This window comes from Condylura cristata, unplaced genomic scaffold (genome assembly GCF_000260355.1).
Source record: "Condylura cristata isolate star-nosed mole 26May11 unplaced genomic scaffold, ConCri1.0 scaffold00011, whole genome shotgun sequence".
NCBI lineage: Eukaryota > Metazoa > Chordata > Mammalia > Eulipotyphla > Talpidae > Condylura > Condylura cristata.
In genome coordinates, this window is record NW_004567112.1 from 46,836,697 (window position 1) to 46,857,445 (window position 20,749).

The window sequence follows — 20,749 nt, forward strand, 5'->3', positions numbered from 1 at the left end:
AGCAGAACAGGCAGATCTACGAAATACACTGCTGAGGGGAGCAGCGGGCAGGTAAGGAGAGGTCTGCTGTGCCATGTGGTCACCTCCAGGGCAGGTGGGAATCGAACATGCGGAAGTGGCTTTAGCTTCTCAGTGCAGTGCTTTAACCCGCTGCGCCCCCAGGGAGGGCCCACATTTTGAAATTTTAATGGGATTTTGATGATGATTTATGTATCTGTTGAAGCTTTTCAGCTTTTTTAAATTTTATTTTTCTGATTTTTTAAATTATGTTTATATCAGTGACATAATGAATATTGAAGAAAACAGCCAAACATTGATAGACTGAAAAACACATTAGACAATATAAGATAAATAAGACCATGAGTCTTCCTCAGTAAGAGTTTGTTTTAGAAGAATGTAAGATTTACATAATTTTGTCTATTTGATGTCAATATAACTATCCATACATTCACGATTGCTTGCCACTTTAAAATATATACATTAATAGGTTTGTGAGTGTACCTCTAAGTACTAATGCATAACTAGTATTTCTTTCTAAATCTACTACATGGAGGCTAGATTTCTAGTTGAAATCAGGGCTTATTTCCTTCAATGCCTATCAAACACAAACATCTAGAAGGGATCTATCTTGGATTGACTCCACACAAGCTTGGCCTACTGTCCACCTTTCACAGTTCTCTACCTGATAATCTCAAAACCCTGGAAAAATATAAAAGGAACTTTTCTTTCACTATTTTCCTATCATGAAATACTAATTTATTTTCACAATCTCTTACATTAGGAGTTAGAAAACCTTTTCAATAAAGGCCCAGATAAATAAGTATGTTAAGTAGTCTGGGCTAAGTGGTTTTTCTATCAGTTATTCAGTTCTGCTACTGCAACAAGAAAACATCCATACACAATATGTAAACAAATGGGCATGGAAAATAAAATTGTTCTAATAAATTTTCTTCTAACAAACCTTGGCAGTTGGTTTTTGGATTTGGTCCAAGGATTCTAAAATGCTGACCTTGTTCTACATCATAGGTAAAATTCTAAAATGCAATCATTAAGAACCTACCTGTCACATAATGGGCACTCAAAAATTGTATGATCCTTTTTTGCATTTATTATCAGTTTTAAATTTTTAAAAACTGAATTTCACTAACATTTAGGCTAATAAATGATAAAAAACTTTTTCAAGAAAATAAAGTACACTGAAAATTTTTTGTTATGTGCCTTTAATGGCATATGTCTAGGGAAGCTATAAAGATTTCATAATATTATATAGCAACACTTCCACAGACTATAGAAAACAAAAAGTCAGGTTTATTTATATTAGTTTCCATGACTACTATGCCAAAACCTCTGACAGAGAAACCCCTTTAAATGAACTACAACTTGGCAAATAGTCATAATATCACAAACAAAATAATTACAATTCAAATATGAGGTTTTTGCTTAACTCACATCTACTGAGCAATTTCAAAATGTTTTACATTTTTAATAAACCTGGATTTTGGATTTATTTCACCTCTGGAGTACAAAGTTGGCTTTCCCCAGCATGTGATTACTTCTTTCCGTCAAGGGGTGAAACACAAAACTCTTTTGAGTTTACTCTAGAAACAAGTAAATCTTATCCTTCTATTCTTCACCTGTGATTGGAACCCAGCTGCCTCAGTGGTGGGAACAGCAGCGACAGTGTTGTTCTCACCCTACTGCTCCACCACAGGGTCAATTGTGGCAGTGTTTCCTCAGAGCCCAGTAACAGCCTTTTTTGGTCAGTGATGGCAGTTGCTCCTCAGAGCCCTTTTATGTAACTGTGAACTTCCTGGATCATGGACTGGACCAATCAGGTGCAAGCTATAAGCTGTTTGGTGCTAAATGGTCCAATCAGCCACAGGATTGAAAAATGGTGCAATCAGACTGGGGGTGGGTGGTGGGAACCCTGAAAGAGGATATAAGCCAGGGTTGGATGAAGCTGAAGAAGAAACCACTCTAGCCCCTGAACAGAAGAGATGGTTCCAGTCTCTGAAGGAAGAAGAGGAAGACTCCATTCTTGGTCTCCAAAGAAGAAAAGGAGTATCTAGCAACTGACCTCTGAGGAGGGAAGAAAAGCCAGAGACCATGTCAGAGACTGGATCTCTTATCCTGTCTCTGACATTGCCTTGAAAGGATCACCAAAAGGCCATGGGCCTAGTAGAAGTCTCTAAGACCTGTTTGTTGATGGCACAGTCTAACTCACAAAGAGCTGTTAATATTTGGTGTCTCTGACACTGCCAGTGGGGCACCTGGAGGGACCTTCACTACTGGCCAGTACTGTTCAGTATTCCTGGTAATTGGTGGCAATGATCACTGCTACTATCTGAGTGAGATATCCAGCCACTTGTGGCTATAGTAAGAGCTTTATTTCCCATTTGTAAAATAAACCCCATGATTGGTCTTGAATCCTGAGATCTCTTGCAACTGTGGGTGAGAACCCACAGACAGTAATCTGTCATCTTTTGGGGCACTGTCTTTCTTTTAAGTATAGCCCATAGACTCCTATGGTATGGGTGTTGTATTGCTATTGCCCTTAGTTTTGGTTTTTGGCCTCTTGGTTTTTGGCAGCTCTCTTGTTCCAGAGCCTGGGCAGGTGAATGGCTGTTCCATTCTACCATATAGTATCCTGCCCTGAGTACACCTAAGTTATACTCTTCCCTACTGGAATATATAATTCTATGAACAATTCTCTTCTACATTCTAGAACTCTTGTCTCAGGGAAAACAAAAGGAATTGCTAAATGTTTAAGGTGTTTCCAAGGGTATCTTTTATTGTTAGATTCAGATGCTTTAACAAACATTCAACTCACTTTGTATTAAACCCATCTGAAAAGTCTAAAATTCCAAACCTAGTTTTGTACAGATCACTATGAAATTTATTTAATAAACCTCTATGAAGTATCAAATAGCTAGTTTTAACTTAATATTAATTCTGAAAATATCATAAATTACCAGAAGCCTTTGAAGAATGGGAATAAAAAGAAAGAATAGTTTAAAAAGGTCAAGAGTTTTCTGGGTATCCACATTGAAAGAAAAGCGAAAAGGAAACATATTGTTCCGGGAATACAATTACTCTAAGAGCAGGCAGTTCTGGGAAAGGTATTAGGATATATTTGGATGCCAACAGATACCCAAAATTTGAAATACCAAAAAAAAAAAATCATCATGATTATCTAAATATTACTTCCTTTCTCTTTTTCTCCTACTTGCCAATGACTATTTTGATTTACCACTTAAAATCTAAAGTGATTACTGGATCACTTTTCATTTTACTTGAAAACTCAATCACAAATTCTAGGTAATATTTTAGGGTTCCTTTTTTTTTTGAAGATTTATTTATTTATGTATTCAGAACTGGGGTACAGGCCAGAGGTGTAGGGGCAGTGAGAGGATTCACCAGAGACAGAGTGGGGAGCGGAACAGGCAGATCGATGAAGTACACTGCTGAGGGGCACAGTGGGTGGGTCAGGAGAGGTCTGCCGTGCCATGTGGATCACCTCTGGGGTGGGGATTGAACTCATACTGAAATGGCTTTAGCTTCTCAGTGCTGTGCTTTAACCTGCTGCTCCACAGGGAGGGCCCTGGGTTTCTTTTATATCATTGCTACTCATAATCCTTTCCTATAGAGAATCTGCTGCCTACCTATTTTCCCTGTCAAGACTCTTCAACTCATAACTATATATATATAGTATATATATGTATGTATTTATATTCCTGCTGGAAGTCTTCCTTTCTTGTTGGTTTTAGTTTTCAAATATTTATTTCTTACTTAGTAAGTCAGTTTACTGTTTAGTGATAACACATTAAACAGCTGAAAATATGGTATATGTCTTAGCATTGTAAAAAACAATGTTAAGCTATAAAAATTCTTAGAGAGAAATTCAGCAGAAATGGAAAACAAACCCAAGAAAAAAGCAAATTCTACAAAACTTAAGTTGTGCATTTAGTATGGGATGAGAAGGAAAATCAGAAATTAGCAAGATTATGTTTGATTCCGTGATTGTTGCAGTTGCTGTCATCACTGAAACCTAATATAAAATATAAAAGTTATTAGGAAATTAGATTTGCATAATTTTTAAGAAAAAGGTTGGGCCCAAGTAAAGGGTAAGTACCAGCAGCTATAAAAACAGGAGAGAGAGTGTTCTATAAAGTGAATTTGTAACTGGCCTACCTAGGAAACTAAGCAAGTTGCCAGTATTACTACTACTATGACACATCAGTAATTCTACCACTGGAGGGAGTCTGGGCACATACCCTTTGATGTGACTTTTAGTGGAATAACTTTGAGGACTTCTCTGGGAATGAATCAGATCCCCTGCCAAGAATATAAATTGGTTTAACATAATCTGATGGTTTTCAGGTTTTTGTCTTTTTCATCTAGTTTGTATTTTTTGTAATGTTTCATATATGGGCTATTACAGAGCTATCCTGAGGGGGAAACGTCATAAATAATAATAATAAAAAATTGTTAAAGGACAGAGGGCTTTTTTTTTTTTAATGTAAACACCTATTCAAAGTACCAAGGTCACAAGGTACATGAAAAGCAGCAAACAGCAGATTTGAACAAGAAGCTGAAAACAGCTATTAAGATTAAGGCTAGCTAGGATATTACTGAAGGGATGGTAAAATAAAAGCAAACAATAAAAATATTGTAACTATGATTCTAAAGTTTACTTTTCTTTTAAAATTTAGAGTTTACAGTTTCCATTGGCTATTCATGTAGTAGAAGGCTCTTATTAAGTAAGCAAAACTCAACTAAAATAAAAAAACAAAGATGTAAACATTACTGAAAAATAAATTAAAAGGCTATGTAATTTGCGTAACATTACATTATCTACCAGATCTGAATGTTCTAACAGAGGTCTGCTGCTTTATGAGGCTGAGTAATGACCATTTTACATTCTTGGACTATTAAAGGTAAGTTATTGATATGTCTTCTAGATGTCTGTTTCAGAAAATGTCACTAAAGATTATCTACTACAGCACCGTGCCACTAAGCATTTTTGTATTATTTGTTAAAATTTGTTTAATTCACAGTTCAATAAACATAAGCAAGAAGGTCCCAACTGGCTTATAAGTTAAATAGATATGCTGAAGTCTAAATTCAAAGGGATTTATCTTTTTAAATAAGGGCAAAAAAGAAATTTTTTTTCTTTGCCCCAAAAAACTATTAGGAAAAAACAGGGAAATCTGTCCACTTCTGTCTGTGCAATTTCTTTAAAGTGTGTGCCTTTGTTGACTAATATCATAACCTCTGGAAGCCTTATCTAGGCCATCATAAACTAGAGCCATAGAAATAAACTTGTTAAAGTCAAGTAGCTTTGGGAGTGGATTTAAGGACTTTACAACAAATTAAATTCATATTTTCTTCCTTACAACAAGTGCACAGGGATGCATGTAAAGCAACATTTAGATATCATTTTCAATAACAGAAATTCATTATATAGTTACAGTACAAAGAGATGAAGAAAAGTTGAAGTAATGTAGAAAAACTGTCATATGTGGTATTGGGAGTTGTTTTTTCTCACAGATCAGTAAGGTTTGAAGTATCTACTTGAAGAAACACACTGAGAATAGGTTTTCGTATTACTGATGATTTCAGATGACAAATTAGTTTTTTCCTTCAATATTGTGAAAGGTCAAAATTGAAGTACATCATAAATGCAACTTGAGTATTCTTCAGCAGAGAAGACACAGAGCAACAGAAATATACTTGCAACAATGATTACATAAACTACAAGATCCAAAGCTTATCTTCAGAAGGTTCCCTAACAGAAGTCTATTCAAAATTCTCATTTTGAACTACAGGTAACAACTAAGCAAGAACCATGTATTAGCAATTAAAGCACACATGCTTAACATAAAAACATACATGAGATGATATGTGCTTATAGAACCATCTTGCTCAATTTAAGAAAAGCAATTAGATGACTACTTGCACCCTACTCCATATCTTCAGAGACTTAATATTTTGATAAGTTATGAATCAAAGAAACATTGTGAACTGTTACTATGTAAGCAAACAAACAGCTATTTAAAAAGATGAAATCTTGCCTTTTGCAACATGGATAGAACTTAATGTGATTATGCTAACTGAAGTAATTCAGAAAGTGAAAAACAATTATGAGATGTTTTCTCTCATACTGGTAATATAAATAACCAAAGAGAACTAACAGATCACAACAGAAATAACCCGTAGGTTCTATGAAAATACAGTGACTATTAGAGGGAGAAATGACATGAGAAGAAAGTAGTGAGAGTCAATCTGATAGTGGGAATCACACTGTAGTTTTAGTGGTAGCAGAGGTGAGATCTTATATATCAATACATAACTGAGGTGTAAAGTTATACTCCAAAAACTTATACAGTATTGTAAGTCAGTGTTAGATCAATGAAATTTTGTTAAAAAGAAACAGACAAATGAAATAAATAAAGAGAAAAAAACATGGGAGGCTAGGAGAGCCATATTTACTAGCAGCTACAACTCTTAGTTATACAAGATGTAAAACAATTATGGTGTGGAGGGTAAAAGAAAATGCATATTGAACAGTTACATTATACTTTCTCTCTTAACTTTATTTTACTTCCAAGTAATATATAATCTCATTCTTTCCCAATACCAACTTATTAGTAAAATAAAGTGAAAAAGGTAATAAGCAAATAAGACAAAAATATTTATGACCATAAAACTATTAAAATATAGCACTTATGTACACATAATAGATCTTCTGCCACATCCTCTTCTGTCTTATTTACAGAAATAAAGTGATATGAACTGCAAGGAAGAAAAGTGAATGGAAGGAAAAGAAGGGAGTAAAATAGCATCTAGCTGAAAATTTCTCTGTATAAAATTGTGACAAAAGGCCTGGAAAACAAACTTAATGCGACATTTTAAAATTTGTCTAATATTGATATTTCCCCCATAAATTATTATGCTTTTTACATACTTTTTAATACAGTTATCTTTTGTATTTGCCAGTACAAGCTTTTTTAAAAAATGAAACCCTATTTAGTCAATATTGAATCAATTCAAAGACTGAAAAGAAATAATTTTCATAGACTGTATAATGTTAGCACCCACTCCTCAATTAAATGTTACATAATTTGCAGAATTCATAAAATGAATAACTAAAAAATATTACAAGAATAAATTAGCTACCAGTCCAGGAGAGACCACAGTAAGTGTAGCATTGATTTTTGTACTTTACACTATTAACTTTGTGAACTTCACAAAAAATAAAAAAGCAATTGTATTTTCCCTGGCATCTTTGAAACATGGTAATCATAATTTTAGTTATTAAGATTACTGGATTCTGAGGAACAAAAATAAACTGCCCATTTTCATTAACTATAGCAATGAGGAAGATAAATCATTGAAAGAAATGAGAATGATTAACTAGCCTCTTCTGTGAAATCAAGCTAAGAAAATAGAAATATTTACATTGGGAAAATTACAAAGTCATTTCATGCAAACATAAACTAAAACACATAATTTCCCATCTGGTGTATTAAAAATAATCATTATAACAGTGCAAGCTTTTATATGGAATACCAAAATGCTAATTTTTAAGATTCCATAAATAGGTACACCTGTTACTAGAGTGACCAAAAAAATCTAAGGACAAAGGAAATACAAGCAGCCTTTGCAAGAGTATTCATCCCTACTACACCTGTTTCAGAAATAATTTAAGTGGTTTTGGCTTCAAAGAGCAATTATTCTGCATCTTGAATCTGCTAAAAACGTAATTTCTTCGCTCAACTGACCTCAACTAAATTGTGTGGCAACACCTAACCAAGTTATCACCATTTAGATGACTTTAGAAAGACCCCTTTCTTTATTTGGATTGCATATTGTTAAATTTTATGACCTTACCGAAAATGTTTTAATATCTCTACATAACCCTGCCTAAAATTTTGTCTAAATCATACTCTCTCTATATAGTTTATATTAATACCCCAAAGTGTTCAGGGTCATCTTAGCATGTAAATTGTTTTACTTCATATCTACAATTTTGCAATTAGTTGGCCAGTCAGATACTAATCAAATGACTTCTTTACAATTGAAATTTTATTCCACATTGCTGAAATAGCAATGAACTCTTCAACTATTCCAATTAACACAGAAGCACCATACCTACCCACATTGCACACATTACTAGCTTATCTCTAACCCTCAACCCTGTGTTCATTTTTTTTCCTTTACAAGACTGCCAACTTTAACAATAGATTAAGATACATAATATCAAGACACAATGGTGAGTATTCGCCGTATATTCCGAATCATAGACGATATATTAGGCTAATTCCTTTACAAAATTTTGGCAGTTATGAATCACAGCCCCAACCCATAAAGCTTGCGGCTGTCCTTGGTGCTGAAATGCATTCCCCTTCTCCCCCACCCCCCCTTTACTTGAAAAAAAATTGACAGTCTAATCTCATTTTGTAAGGACAAAAGCTTATAAATTTGGGGGGGAGGGGTCTGAAGATGGAAGGTGAAGAAACTGATAAGTTTGTGAGAAAGAATGCTAACTAGTTTGTGCATGGGGAAAGGATTGTGATGAGGGAGGGTGACTGTGGATTGTGCTAGAACCTTACAGAGGGTATTTCCCTTTCAGAGCCCCAAGACCCAGGAAACCCGGACTGCGGCAAAGATCGCAAGCGCCTCTACCCGGGCAGGAGCCGCGGGCGGGAAGGGCGCCCTCCCCGGGGCAGCTCCTCTGTTGGCACAAGAAGGCTAAGGAAGCGAGCCGCCCCGATGCCGCGCGCGGTCCAAGGCGAATTTCCGCGCCAAAGCGTGAGCCTCGGTGGTCTTCTGCTTTTGGAGCCTGAAGGATGGGCATCGAGGAGCCCCCAAAGAGGATGTTCACCGAAAGGAAGGGGGAACAACAAAAGACCCTGCCACCGGGGAGGGGGGTGTGCGCTGAGTCCGAGCGGCCGCGGCGCCTAGGCGCGGGCTCGGACCCTTTCCTCAGGGTTCTGGACGCACTTACCGTCCCGGTCGCACAGCTGAATGGCCTCTAGGCTGAGGTTTTTGATCACCTCTTCACAGGGGCTGGTGGGGCTGTTGAGGGTATGATCCAGGCGCGGCACCTCCATTTTCCAAGCCCCTTCTCGGTTTAACCCGCCTGCTTCGTATCCAGGCTCCCTCCTTAAACCCGATGGGAGAGAAGGGCAGGAAAGGTAAGGGAAAGGGAGCAAGGCTGGGATGCAGCGCTGAGTGACTGAGGCTGAGCGTTCGGCTGGAGAGCTTCGGCCCAGACGACCGCCGTGGCAGGAGCTCCGGTGAGTGTGCGTCTGTGAGACACCAAGCAGTAACCCGTGCGAGGGCGGGAGGCGCGCGCTCTCGGCGGGTTGGGAGCGCGGCGCGCGGCGAACGTGAGGAAGAAGGCGCGGCGCGCGCACGCGCGCAAGAGGACGCGCCCACCTGCTGGCGAGAGGCGCTCCTCCCCGCCCCTCCCCCCGCGCGCACGCGCCCCCGGCTGCCCTCGCGAGGCTGCCCTCGCAACTCCGCGCGTGAGGCGTCGGACCCGAGCGCGCGTGAACCGCGTGAGCTGAGGGTACCGAGCTCGCGCCCTCCCCTTCCTCCTGGTGAGATTTGGCGTTCTTTTCCTCCCCCAGTGTGTCTGACGGAGCCCAGGTTGGCACTTTGGCTTCAGCACGGGTAGGTGAGGGTGAGCAGATTGGTTGTTTAGCAAAAAATTGTAAAAATAAGGTTCAGACCCTTTGTATGGGGTTGTAAGAGCCAGCGGCTACCTTCGTCCCTTCAAGGTTCCGGACTGCTCGCCGCCTGTACCCCGCTTGTTGGGCTGGACGGTCCTCGGAAACAGCTGAGTCTGTTTAAGAAATGAGCAGATTAAGTGAGGAGTGGCGGGATTTAGGGATAGAATATTGGCCATTCCGAAAGATGGGCAATTAAGAACTGCCAGGAAGGTAACGGGCTGAAGAGATGCAAGCCAGCCTCGGCTGTGCATCGGGCAGACAAGCCATTTTACCTCTCAACCTTTGCAGTCTGGCTTCTCAATTCATTCAACAAATAAGAGTTAGGTGTTTACTCTGCCAGGCATTGTTCTGGAAGCCACCGAGGGTGGGACAGACAAAGCCTGCCCTCCTGGATATGAAAGGGGCCGCTTCTGCAATGGTTGATGAAGATTGTGCTTTTCAGGTTACCCTAAATTTGCGTGCCCTTTGCTTTTAATGACAGTTAAAATTCTTCAGTGCATTAGTGGAGGTACATATTTTTACAATAAAATAGACAGGTCGACAGGTCTATTTATTGACCTCTTTGCGCTCTTTGCATCTTTGGAATAGCTTTAGTGTGGTTGCTGTCTCAATCAAAAATAGTGCCGACCCCCTCTGGTTTTTTAATGTATATACTTATTTGAAATTAAATTCCTTTTCATTGATTTTCCAGTTACAGACATAAATGTTAACCAATAAAGTAACAATTTACATATGGATTGCTATATGCTACCCTTTCTAGTCACATTTATGTAGCCATAAATGGCTAAACCTGGTTAATTGAAACCAAATAAAACAAGGCCTAGCTGAAGGTAAAATTATCCTTTGAGAAAACCTGGAACAACTGCAAGTTGATAAAAATCTATGGAAGATAATTGGGTATCTTAAAGTGAAACACGCTTATTATAAACTTAAGTATTAATGAAGAAGGATCTTGTAGTTTGAAGGAATTCTTGTGTCAACGTAGAATTCCCTCAAGAGAGGATAAATTACTGCTTGTCAAAAAATATGACCAGGTGGCACTTATTGGTGAATTTCCTGGATTCCAAAGGCTAGCTCTGGAGGGCCAGAAATTGATGTCATCATTTTAACCACAGTGAGTTAATCTTTCAGCCACCACATATTGACAGATTTGTAAATTGGATTACCAATTTATTGCTTTATAAGTGAGGAATTATAACTCATGCATATAGATAAAACTATAGCTCATGCAAATATTTTATTAAGCATCTGCTACTTTTAGGAAAATATGCTGGATATGGGATATTCTGAGTTCAAATCTGTTAGTAAAGGTAGACATTAAAAAAGTGAAGGAATGATGGGTCACATCGGTGATTTGGTGATGGGTGATTTGGGGATTGCAACTGAGATGGAAAAATGCACAAAAATATGTAAAAATAAACTTATAAAATTTAAAAAAGTAAAGGAATGATGGGTATTATAAACAAGTAAGTGAAAGCTTGTGGAAGTGCACACAGTGGTCTTTATTTAGTCTGGTTAATCAGGGAATTTTCTAAAGATTTGGTCTTAAGGGAATGGGAATTATTAAAAGATTTTAGATAGAAAATTAACAAAAACAAATTTACAGAACAGTATATATGTGTAATTGGAAAAGGAAGTAATGTTTTAAGAAATATTAATGGGACTTTCTAGATACTAAACCTATTCAATCCAAGGTACCTTTTTAATGAGGCTCTGGATTATTACATAGAAAATACAAAATAAAAAGTCAATATTTGACAATATACAATATATTTTGAGAGTTGTTAGGCAAATCAGTCATTGTGGAGTTGATAAAAAATAACACTTTTTAATAGCTTATAACATCAATGATAGGCCAAAATGATAGTGTTTCTCACATTGTAAATTCAGTATTTTCCAGTCCACCACAAAGACTAATGACAAATACTGGTATGAGAAAGATGGTGGCAACAAAGAAGATAAAGTAGAACAGTCCTTTCTTGTTTAGCTCAGCGAACTATGAAAAAGTGGTAGAAGTGCTTGAGAAAGAGAATCAACAGTATTTTTACTCACTCACCTTAAGGATGTAGGGTGAGAGGTTTTGACTTTAGAGCTCTCCAGATAGGTATGGGAAAACTCAAGAGTAGAGGAACCTTTGCCTTGATTTCCAGATTTCTACTGGCCATATTGAGGGGGAACAATTCAGGCAACCAAGTTAGGTGTGTGTGTGGGGGGGCAGCATTTTACTTTCTAGAACTGCTGATAGTTTCTATGTACGTAGTTACCTGAGTTGAGAGCTACTTAACCTCCTGTGAGACTTGATGTTAGAAGAGCAACGTTATACTCCAGTGAAAGACTGCAGGATGTACCTTCTAAACCAGGGATGTTCAGAGAACAAAGATGAGACCCTTTGGTAGAGATGCCTACCAGGCCTAAATCAAATTAAGAAAGCAAAGAGCTTGAGTTTTGCCAGTCAACTTCAAATGAAAGCATAGAATTAACTGCACATGCAAAGAATATCACCAGATACCAAAGGAGGTAAAAATGTAATAACCCTTTGTCTCATGCCTGAAGGTAATAGAAAACTTTCTACTGATACCCTCTAAAATAATTGTAGGGCAAAAGGTGGAATCTGAAAGACTGAGGGTCTTATCAAAAGAAACTGAACTTTATCTAAAAGAACAGATTGAAATACTGATGAACCTAGATTCCTTGAGTAGGAATTTAAAAAAGCATGATTCTACTTCCCCTCTTTATTAATGAATGAAATTTCATGAAGATGACCCAGTCACCTTTAGATAAAATAAAAATGCTATCTTTTCTTTCCATACCTAACCTATAATATGTGTAAGCAAATCCATATATATTACATCATTTAATTGTTAGCTTGAGGTTCCACTATAACAGTCAGAATCCTACCATTTATTCAAACTCCAACTCAAATGCTACATTCTCTATAAATATTATTTCCTCCAATAAAAATCTTTTTATTCCCATGAAGTTTAATTTATAGTCATTCACAAATCTGAGAACATTGTTATGAATAATCCTGAAGAACAGTACTCAAATTTGAAGAGACTTGTATCCTAATTCAATTCCTTATCTAATAAATAACTAATTAAATAGTAAAATAAAATCATGAAGTAAAACCATGAAGTAAACCAAAATCATGTTCTGAACCCAAACATGTCTCCAATAAGACCAATACCAAAGCCTTAATTTTTCCCTGTGTTGGTATTCAGTAATGATAAACCTTCCTTCTGTTTACATATATTCACTTCTCAGACTTAATATACTTTTAAATCTTACCTCTTTCAAACATTGCTGGTACAACATTCTTTTCAGTCAATCACACTGTAAATTCTTCTCAGGATTTCTCTAGGAGGCCATAGGTTAACATGTTCAATACTGGAATATAATAATATAAAGGAAAAAGCAGTGACCTATCACCATCTTTGTTCTAAATGCCAGACATCTTGCAACACACCCCAGTGGAATTTGTTTTTCTGACAGTGATAGCACTCTTGCAGTCATTTGAAAACCTATCTCTATTCTCTGAACATTTATTTTGCCTGTGATGTAAATTTTAAACACACATCATAATATTTGCATAGAGAACGTACCGCAGTACAGTTTGTTGAATTATTTGATTTAACTTCAGAACTTTGAATGTATTTAATTATATTGCTGCAACTAGCCTACAATTTTATCAAACCCAAAGAAAAAGTAAGTTACAAAGTCCTTTAAGTTTGTTAAGTACAGAGGTTATTCTTAGATGAACCGCAGTTGTAGGCACAACCCAGTTTTTTATGACTAGGCTGAGGACAAAGTAAAAACTTAAAACACAGGTAGAAAATTTTTTTTAGAAAATGCTCAGTATCAGTACATGTTGGTATTTTTTTATTCCTCTTATGACTTTTGATTAATTCCTTATTATAAATAGTAGAAAAATAACTCATCATTATCAAATTTAAAAATAAGTCAGATTTTCTAAATTCATTATCCTGACTAAAATTAAATACTGTCTAGACTTGTGAAGATCAAATAGGATAATACACCTGAAAATGTATCCTCACCAGGTTAGGTTATTATGGGATACTAAGGATACCATTAAGAAAGTATAGGGACAAATTTATAGAGTTCTATAAATAATCTAATAATTACTTTAAATGTTTTTTTGTTTTTACATAATTCATTTTGTACAATATTTGATTTCTCCTCTCAGATCTAGTTCCCATACAGTTCTTACCACCAATTTATCCATGAACTGTCACCATAGTCTTTTGTGCTCTTTCAGCCCCCAGTTTTGATACCTCTCTCTCCCCTTTCCCTTTAGAATGTCTCTGATTTATAGTTGCCTACTAGTTTTTTTTAAATTTATTATCTACCTCCCTGCCCTCCCCCCCCGCCCTCCTATAAGTGAAGCCGTCCAACTCACACCATTCACAGCAACATCAATGGAGCTAGAAAAGATTATGCTCAGTGAAATAAGTCAGAAGGAAAACAAAAAATAAATATTAAGAACTTTCATATTTATAATCCTATGGTTTAGTAAATTTGGACTCTTAAGAATTACATCAGATTATGTTTGCTTTAGATTTTATTTCACAATAGATTTGCCAAATCCAAAAGAAAATACTCAGGATGAATCCCTTCTTATGAGACTGACACGCTGCCTACTGCACTAAGGAGGCAGATCTTGAATCCCTTCTTAATAATCGATTTCTTCAGTCCTAAATACTTCACTAAATACTGTCAAAATTTAACATACTTAACAATTTTATGACTTATTGCAGAACTTTTCTCATTGAAAAGTTTCAGAAGATCATCCTTTTTTGTCTTTCCGGGGTAGGGGGAACTGAAATTTCTCATTTTTTCTTAGTTTTAGTTCAGTAGGTCATAGTAAAACGTACTACTTCTTCCCTCATCTGTGGTCTTCATTCAGTGCTTGAACACTGCAAGATAGAGTTAGCTTCCTATTTTTCCCACTTCAGCTTTTTCATTTTTTTTTTCTTTTCTGACATTTTGGTCTTAAAATGTTTCCATATCTTCTTGATTTTAAAATTATCTTACTTGAAACAAATGGTATCCTATTTCTTAATGTTCTAATAAATGAAAGCCCATTATAAATTACAAAGTACTATGAAAGTGTTATTTATTCATTGTCTCCAATTTCTTTTAAACCTCATAAAATTTATCACCCATCACTAACATTGTGATTTGTATTCTTCAAATGCCATCTTGGATTTGGTAGAATTTTTCATATTACCAAATACAAAGACTACATCATTTTGCAAAAAAAAAAATATCTTTGATATTTTAGCAATTTATTAGTGTTGCACTCATCTGAATTTCTTTCTGTATCTGTTCTTAGTGTTTATCAACTGTAGCTTCTATGCTGCCCTCTTGAGCTTAGGTGTTCCTTAAAGTTCAGCTTCTGACATTATGTTCTTACCTGTTTAAAACCATTTCCTCTGTGAATGCACTCATCCCGTGAGTTTTAATATCTTCTTAATGTTTAAAATCGTATAGTTATCAAAGTTCTATCTTAGCTCCTAATTCTAATCAAAAGCCATTGACCTATTGCAATCTAATAAACATTTTTACTTACATTACCATAATAATACTGATGAATCAGTTCATCCCTACTCTCTTTTCTAATTTCCCCCACTGTAGTTACTGTAGCAAATGTTTTTGTTAGTATCACCCAACTTTTGACTTTTCTTTCCTTAAATCAAAACATTGTCTAAGCAATTAAAATTTTCAGTTTCTTGGATGTGTGAATTGTAAATATTCCTGAGTTGTAAGTGCTATTACCACATTTAGGTTCTCATCGCTTACCAGATTATTGAAATTTCCATGTACAGAATTTTCCTACCTTCCTTCTTTATTGTATGCTGCTTCTGAGATCAGTGCATACACTAAAACACATTAAGTAGAATTTGCTCAATAAAGGACAGTGGCTGTTTGTTTACATTCTGCAGTTAATAGTGAGCTATTGAAACTTTTAGACAAAAATTGCAAAGGTATGTTATAAAATTAATCTGTCCATTTTCCATAGGATAAATAGAATAAAGGAAGACATGAATTTAGGCAATTAATATAGTTTAGCCAAAAAATTACAATATGTCATATACTGGGATAATAGAATTGGGATAGAATAAAGGCAATAAATTTGAGAGGATAATATTATACTATTGTGTTTCTAAAATTATTTTAATATATCACAAACAAGGAGCCCTTCAATTTTTTGATAGTTTAGAAAATTAAATGGTCCACACATAATACTTATGATTACATACTATTATATTAATACTGTGGTACATTATTATGTGGTATATGAAGCAAGAAAAATGTGTTATGTTCCCAATACACAAATGTTTTGTACCCAGTTCTGTTGTCTTTAGTCAGATTTAAAAAGCATTGGATTTGGGTTTGAAAAATTATAGTAGGGATAGGCTCTATAAACTGAACTGCTTTGAAAGCTTTTTTCTACTCTGGTCCTTTCCCTCTGTGCAGCATCAATCACAGTAGAGTATTTCAGAATGTGTTCAGGTATAAAGATCTTCCTAAGTACCATGTTAGGAAATCGTGGGATCAAACTATATATTGTCAATAGAATTATAAGTATATAGCCACCATCAGTTTGCCATAACTTTCAGGTTCTTGGTAAAAAACTAATTCATTTACCTTTTTGCATTGTTGATAAACAGTATTTATAGTCTATTCCCCTAGAGCACAGCTCAAAACTCCCCTTATAAAAAAAAAAACTTGATTGGTGTTCTCTTTAACCTACACACAGAAATTTCCTGGTGATTCTTTGTCTAGTATTTTCTTTTAATATTTTATTTTTTTTGTTGTTGCATAGAAGAACTGGGGTACAGGCCTTAGGTACAGGGGGGTGAGAGGATTCACTAGAGACAGTGGGGAGCAGAACAGGCAGATCTACTGAAAAACACTGCCAAGGGGAGCAGCAGGTAAAACAAGTCTGCTGTGCCATGTGGATTAGCTGTCTGACTGGGGATCCAACTCAGGCCCTAGAGGTGATAGCACTGAGACTTAGCCCATAGGCTACCAGGGAGCCATCTCTTGGACTTTTACTTCAGCACAATTCATTTCTCTAAATTCGTTTTTCGAAATGCCTATATGATATTTAAAAGCCATCTCATTTTTTTCTGTACTCTCAAACCTCTTAAAGACTTCTGTAATTTTAGTGATGTTCTATAGTGCACATTGGCCATGCACTCATTACTATGGTAAGAAGCCTTAATTTAACAGCCACATCTTACCTTGAGACTTTCTCTGTTACATAAATGTAAATAAAACTACCACACTGCACTCAGCTAAAGTGTTTAACTTACCTGACTCCATCCAAAGTAGGCTTTCTCTAAGATTCATAGTGAGAAAAACCTCAGGGTAGCTAGATGCTTATTAAAGAGAGTATTTAGTCAATGAATAAAGATCAGTTGCTATGTGTGTATGTTGTTTCTGTAGGCGTGTATGTACCAATGTATGTGTACAGTCAGAGCACATACTCGAGTGGGAATTAGTTTTTTTTTGTGATAATACATTCTATGCCAACATCTTCTCTAACCAAGTTAGGATTTTATCCTTTTTTAACCAATTTATCCTGTTATAGGATAATTACTGTCATCTTAAAATGAAGATAAATGGAGTTGCTTTTATTTCATAATTTTAGCAAGAATTGATGCCATCATAAAAAATTAGTTTAGTGACTATTCACAAAAGAGGTTTCAACTAGTGGTAGTATTTAGCACCATGGAGACAGATAGTGTATTGCCTCTTGATCTTCATAATAATGCTCCCATCACTAGGGCACATAAATGTATTACTCATAGTCACTGTATAATGTTCATAAAGATAGCATATGCTTTTTAAAATATTTATTTATTTATGCATACAGAACTGGGATACAGGCCAGAGGTGCAGGGGTGCAAGAGGATTCACCAGAAACAGTGGGGATAAGAACAGGCAGATGGACTGAAATACACTGCTGAAAGGAGCAGTGGGCAGTCAAGACAGGTCTGCCACACCCTGTGGCTCACCTCCAGGGCAGGGATTGAACTCGAAATGAAGTAGCCACGGCCTGGCTTAGCTTGCAGTGTAGTGCTCCAACCTGCTGTGCCACCAGGGAGAGCCACGGCATCATATGCTTTAAAGATAGGAGTATTTTTTAATACTGCTCTCTCCATGTTTAAACTTTTCCACAATAGCTAAGCCAAATTGACTGCAACTAGCAAGTAAACAATTATTTCCTTATGATGATTTAGTTTGTTTTATCTACAGAGAACTCTAGAGCCAACATTATATTGAATCAAAAACTTCTTCCCACTGTCTATTTTCCCACTTAATTTTGGAGACACAGGGACAGTTAATTCTTTTTCATGAGATAACTGTGCATATGTAATGATCCAAACATCACATCTCTTCTAATTTTTCTTTTCTCTATTCTAAATCTTTACAAATACTGTAGCTTGCCTCAAAGGATAGTGAGGCCTTGCTCTCTTCTAAATATACTCTATAATTAATATATAACCCATTGGAAATATGCTCAGAACTAAACACAATGTAATGGGTTAGCTTATTCACAATAAAGTAGTTAATCTGAACAGTTTGGTTATAAGTAAGAACATTTTTTTAAAAGACATTTCTTTATGCAAAACTTATTTATTTATTTATTTATACAAGCTTGAGGTGCAGGGGAGGATTCACCAGAGACAGAGTGGGGAGCAGAACAGGCTGACTGATGAAGTACACTGCTGAGGGAAGCAGCGGGCCGGTCAGGAGAGGTCTTCTGCGCCATGTGGGTCACCTCCAGGGCAGGGATCGAACTCATGCTGAAGTTGCTTTAGCTTCCTAGTGCTGTGCTTTGACCCACTGCACCACCAGGGAGGGCCCTATAAGAAAGTACATTTAAACAAATTGCTAGTTCATTCACATTAAAAATGATCTTTGATTATTATTGTTTGACAGTGTATGGCTATTCATTTTGTGAAGTCCTCAAAGTCACTTTCATTTATTGTTTCTCACAGTAAGCTTCTAAATGTCTTGTATTTCTAAACTTAAAGAAATGCCTACAGGTTGCACTTTTACAAATCAGATAATATTAAATCTGATTATGCATAACATAAAAACTGAAATTACTGCTGTGGTGTAGTCATGTTTTATGTAGTCTCTTGATAACTCTAGGTCCCTAGACCTTTAGGTCAGAATATGTCATAAAGATTGATAATAAGATCTTCATGTAACCACAAAGTATTTGTGGATTCACACATTTTGTGGGACAGATCATAGGCTAATCTTTCATAGTATGCAAGGTTTTGACAGTCTGTGAATTGCAATAAAGAAGCCTTATTCCACATTTTTCAGAGCAAACCAGATAGTCTTATAAGGATTTAGTTGATACTGCTATAGTGATAAAGGAGATTATTTCTTTGGTCTCTCATATGACACTTGCATTATTATAACACAATCCTATGCAATTTACTTTCCTTCATGAAAATGTTGCTAGTGAAATAGTGGTTTAAAATAGCACAATATTAAAGAATAAAGTCTTTAAACAAAGATAGGCTAATTCTCTGAGATGTTACATATATATATATAAGTCTATAGAACAGGTCTTAATACTCCCAGGAATCAGACTGCTACAAATACAAAGTAAAATTCTAAGCTATTATCTAACAACACTGAACTTTTGAGTAGACTAGGCATATTAATTTCATTCTTGTCACATACTATATTCTGTTGCCCTGGTTTCTGTTCTTTATTAGTTCACTATCTTATATCCATTGATCAATCACTCTGTCATTCTCTTGATATATATGATATATAAACATGTATATTTACATAAACGTGTGTATATAACACACATGTATACATAGACATATACAAAGAAGCAATTGTTTATTTCATGAAATAGATTGATGTTTTTTCAGTCAAGCCAGCTTGTCTGATGGCACATGAACAAATCAGGCATCTAATTTGTTTCATACTTGAAAATACTTTTTGAAATCATGTTTAAGTTCTTTTCAAACATAGTTCATAATAATTTTGTTCCATGTATTTTTAAGAGACTGTAATCTGTTCTAATGCATCTCATGTCTAAGGATTCTGTACCTCTGGCAAGATAGTGGTCTTTAAATCACTTGAAATGGTAAACTTGTACAATTGGTAACACAGCTGAGTTACAATATAATTGAAAATTTTCAGTTTCCCTGGACTATATCTGTCTGTTCTCTGGGCCTCAACTCCCCAGATACAAAGAAGATAACTAAAACTCAGTCATTTAGAGTTTTTTTTCTCTGTTATTATGATAGTGGTCTATAGATACAGAATAGAAGGGAGGGGTTTGCCGAATTATTAACTGAATGAATAGAATCAATAAATGTGAACATCATTGGTTTGATCAATGCACTTTAACAAAAGTTTTTAATGCTTCCTCTGTTCAGGGCACTGAGTACCAGAAGATAAAGTGTCAGACTTTATTCTGTGATTGAATTTATTCATGAGAAGATACCAGCCATTAACCATTGACGACACATCAAACAATCTGACTTTTGTGATATAATATACACTATAAACATTTTTTGCTCAGAAATAAAGATATTAATAGTTTTCTGGCATACCAGATTATAAAACAACATAAAATAGATAATTGTGCCTTCATTCTAACTCACTCTTTCTCTTTCATTGCTGTTTATTTTGTAGTAGTATCAATCCACCTGTACTTGGTATTCTGGGTAGCAGCATATGCTTTAGAGTATTGGTTTTAGAGGAGAATAGTACCTGGAGAAGGAGGAGAGAAATAGAAAAACACTGAAATTTTAATGAAGATATTTGTAAGTATTGATATTTCTCCTTTTTACAACAAGCAGTAGTGCTCAAAATTAGGCAAGATGTGACAAACACTACGGGAAAGGAAGAACTCATATGCTGTGCAAGCACAAAGAAGGGAGAAATTAGTTTTAGCTAAGGGAAATCTGTGTGAATAAAACACTTGTCTTGAGTGT

General features: G+C 35.9%; 1 protein-coding gene and 1 long non-coding RNA gene across 3 annotated transcripts in view; one reads left to right on the forward strand and one right to left on the reverse strand.

The window, feature by feature from the left end:
- Positions 1-9,366, reverse strand: part of PHYHIPL (phytanoyl-CoA 2-hydroxylase interacting protein-like) — a 39,084-nt gene extending 29,718 nt beyond the window's left edge. Inside the window, exon 1 of the mRNA XM_004680874.2 lies at positions 9,011-9,366. Within this exon, the coding sequence (XP_004680931.1) occupies positions 9,011-9,116 (106 nt within the window). The 5' untranslated portion in view covers positions 9,117-9,366. The remainder of the gene's footprint in view (positions 1-9,010) is intronic.
- Positions 9,367-9,502: 136 nt separating this feature from the next.
- The window catches only part of LOC105853514, a 317,640-nt gene continuing 306,393 nt past the window's right edge, over positions 9,503-20,749 (forward strand). For both annotated transcript variants that reach the window (XR_001145360.1, XR_001145361.1), the window contains exon 1: positions 9,503-9,681. This is a non-coding gene — a long non-coding RNA (uncharacterized LOC105853514). The remainder of the gene's footprint in view (positions 9,682-20,749) is intronic.